Genomic DNA, 3,082 nt, shown 5'->3' on the forward strand with positions numbered 1-3,082 from the left:
TATATATGATATGATCTTGTGTATATTAATCTATTATATAGATCATATCATATATATATGTATATATATATATATATATATATATATATATATATATATATATATATATATATAATAGATTAATATACATAAGATGTTAGGTTGACTAGTTGGTAGATGTGTACTTGTGCTTAGAAAGGTTAGGGGGTTCAATTCCCTTATCGCTTTAAAAAAGTTTTATGAATATATATATATATATATATATATATATATCATAAAAAAGTCATCTTGTGTAAAGTCAACCATCTTGTCTAGCTAGCTCTTTGTTTATTACATCTGCTTTTACCCACTGCCCCCAGGGTAGTTCCGTCTCTGATAACCGTTATTAATCAAATTCGAAACATAAAATTAGACAAAAATAAAATATCATATATCAAACATGTATAAGAATTTTCTTGTTTTAGAGTTCATATGTCCTATTATAAAAATATTTATTAAAATTAGATTTTAATGAATATAAAAAAAACACTCATATCTACCATTCTTTACCAGATAGAATTTGTTCTATAATGAATATAGAAGTTGAATGAGCCAAGGACGGATAGATCAAAGGTACAATTGTACAACGGTACAGTACAACAAAAAATGTGTCCAAAAAAAAAACAAAAACAAAAACAAATCAAACACAAAAATTGAACTTTTCAAGAAGTAGCAACGCATAAAGGCTTTAAATCACACAGTGCTTTGTTGCTGTGCCCACTTTCCATGCACCGCCTTAGCCTTTGATATTTCTCCATTCCCATTTCCACCTCAGCTTCCAATATATTCCCGTCCATGTCCCTTTCCTCCTCCCTTTCCACTTCGCTGTTTGTTATGGCCGAGTCAGAGCGAAGGAAAGAGGCGTCCAAAAAAGATAGCCTGAGGCGGCCATGGCTACGCTCAGCTTTGAAGAAAGCATTCTTTGGTGGGCCCTCTATAGCCACAATGATCAACCGACCACCTTCACGGCGGGACCTAACCTGAAGGGAATTCGGAGCAATTAACGTTGTCAATGGAGGTGGGAAGTTCTTCGGTTTTCCTTTCACCTTGTTGCGGTTTCTTGGCGCCGCAACTTGTCGTGGCAAGGGAGGTAGCGCCGACTCTGGTAAAAAATCCGATGAGAAAATCGCGGTGTCGGCGATGTCGGTGCCGGTTTCGCTTCCCAGATTCTCAGTGCAGAGTTTCAAGCTTGCCTCGCTTAGCTTAGAACCATAATAAGATGAATATTGTTTGGACAAAGGGTGGACATATGTGGGCTGTTTTCCCTTCTCCGTTGAAGTGTTGGGAAGGCTTTGAAGGAAACCCCAACCACCTAAATCTATACATCTTGGAGAGGACAGTTTGAGTTTCAGAGTTGCTGTCTCAATGATGTGAGACTCTAAACATGACAACAAATTATCTTGATTATATGCTATGGTTGACATGGTGGATTATTCAAGAACTTGATTAAATGGTGGGTTTGTCAAGAAACTAGCTAAGATGATGAGAACAAACAATTCATAGATAATGAAGGGTTGTGGTTTCTTTGTAGTAGTGCAAAGAGGAAATAAGCTAAGGCAGGATTGAATGGGGGAATTGTGAAGGGAAGAGAGGGTATTTGTAGTGCAAAAAAAACAATTAAAGTGAGAAGAGGCAAAGTGTGTGGTGATGGGGGATAGAGGCTTTTAAGCAGCACCTAAATTATACTACTGTTGATGACACACACATGAATAATAAAGGAATAAAGTAATATAAGTACAATATAATTTGACAGGCTTGAAAATATTCTATATTGTACCAGCATATTTCTTGTGGATGACAGGGAAATTTATCATCACTATCTAAGTTGATTCAAAAATTATGAGGTTTCATTTACTCAGTTACTCCTTTCACGCCAGCAACTAGCTAATTTATTCCATATAGTATGATGTGTGGAACAATTTTGTTTATTAATCAGAGATATTCTTTGATTTTTGGAAAAAAGTTATAAATTTATAATAACTTCGAGATGTAACGCTTTCCATTAATTATTATTATTATTGTTGTTGTTGTTGTTATAATAATTAAGTATTTTATGTAGTGCAAATTATTTAGGTTGACTAAGGTTAAATATTTGGTCAAAGGTAATTAGTTACCTATATTGATGGGATAGATGTAGGTATAAAGGTTCTAAGTACTCTCATTGCTCTGTTAGCGACTCATGCACAATCAAGAGTAATGAGAGAAGTGAGAGAAAAATATATTCTCTATTCACATTGATTACGCATTAGCCGGCGGTCAAGGACTCCTATCCACTGGACAAAGGACTCAAGCATTCCTATCCACTGGACAAAGGACTCAAGCATCAACAATCGGAAGCTATGGTTGGAGGTTAGTTGATTGGGAAGTTAGTGGATTTAATGTTTCTTACCTAGTATTAAACTGATTACGTGGATTATGTGCTCACAAGAGAAAGAAGAAAAAACATATAATTGTGTACTTTTTGAAATCTAAAAATAAAAATAGAAAATTAGAAAATAAGAGTAAAAAAGACATATTGTTAGTATTATATATTATAATAAGGGTCACACTTGTGTGAAACTGTCTCACGAATCCTTATATGTGAGACGGGTCTGGTCAATATGCAAAAATAGTACTTATATTAGCAAATGTAATACTAAATCAGAAATAAACTGTTCCTTATAAGAAAAAATATAATATTTTGATGACCAATATATATAATACTTTTATATTATGATGTAAAAGTATTATTTTTTCATAAAAGATATTATATTTTCTCTTATAAGTAATGTTATACTTATAAAGGAAAATGTAATACTTTTGATGAAAAATATAATACTACATCAAAATGTATTACATTTTTTTAAATATTATATTTACCCATATAAGTTCCTGATTTAATATTACATTTACTAGTATAAGTATCACATTTCATCTTAACCTGACTAGTCTCACATGCCAGGATTCTTGAAACAATCTCACACAAATTTTTGCCTTGAATATCCAAAAATTATATGCAAGGCTCTATTTTGAAGAGATCCCAACATATATAACTCCATACACAAAATCCAAATTCAAGGGAAGA

The 3,082-nt window shown here is 32.9% G+C and overlaps 1 protein-coding gene across 1 annotated transcript; it reads right to left on the bottom strand.

The window, feature by feature from the left end:
* Positions 1-590: 590 nt before the first annotated feature.
* Positions 591-1,553, bottom strand: LOC116014807 (protein FANTASTIC FOUR 3-like). Its single transcript, XM_031254759.1, has one exon. The coding sequence runs from the start codon at positions 1,440-1,442 to the stop codon at positions 681-683; it is 762 nt and encodes a 253-aa protein (XP_031110619.1). The 5' UTR covers positions 1,443-1,553; the 3' UTR covers positions 591-680.
* Positions 1,554-3,082: the final 1,529 nt, after the last annotated feature.

Source organism: Ipomoea triloba, chromosome 4, assembly GCF_003576645.1.
Source record: "Ipomoea triloba cultivar NCNSP0323 chromosome 4, ASM357664v1".
Lineage (NCBI taxonomy): Eukaryota > Viridiplantae > Streptophyta > Magnoliopsida > Solanales > Convolvulaceae > Ipomoea > Ipomoea triloba.

Bases quoted from the DNA above. Each gene is read 5' to 3' on its own strand.
- LOC116014807 (XM_031254759.1), bottom strand. From the start codon at position 1,442: ATGTCAACCATAGCATATAATCAAGATAATTTGTTGTCATGTTTAGAG.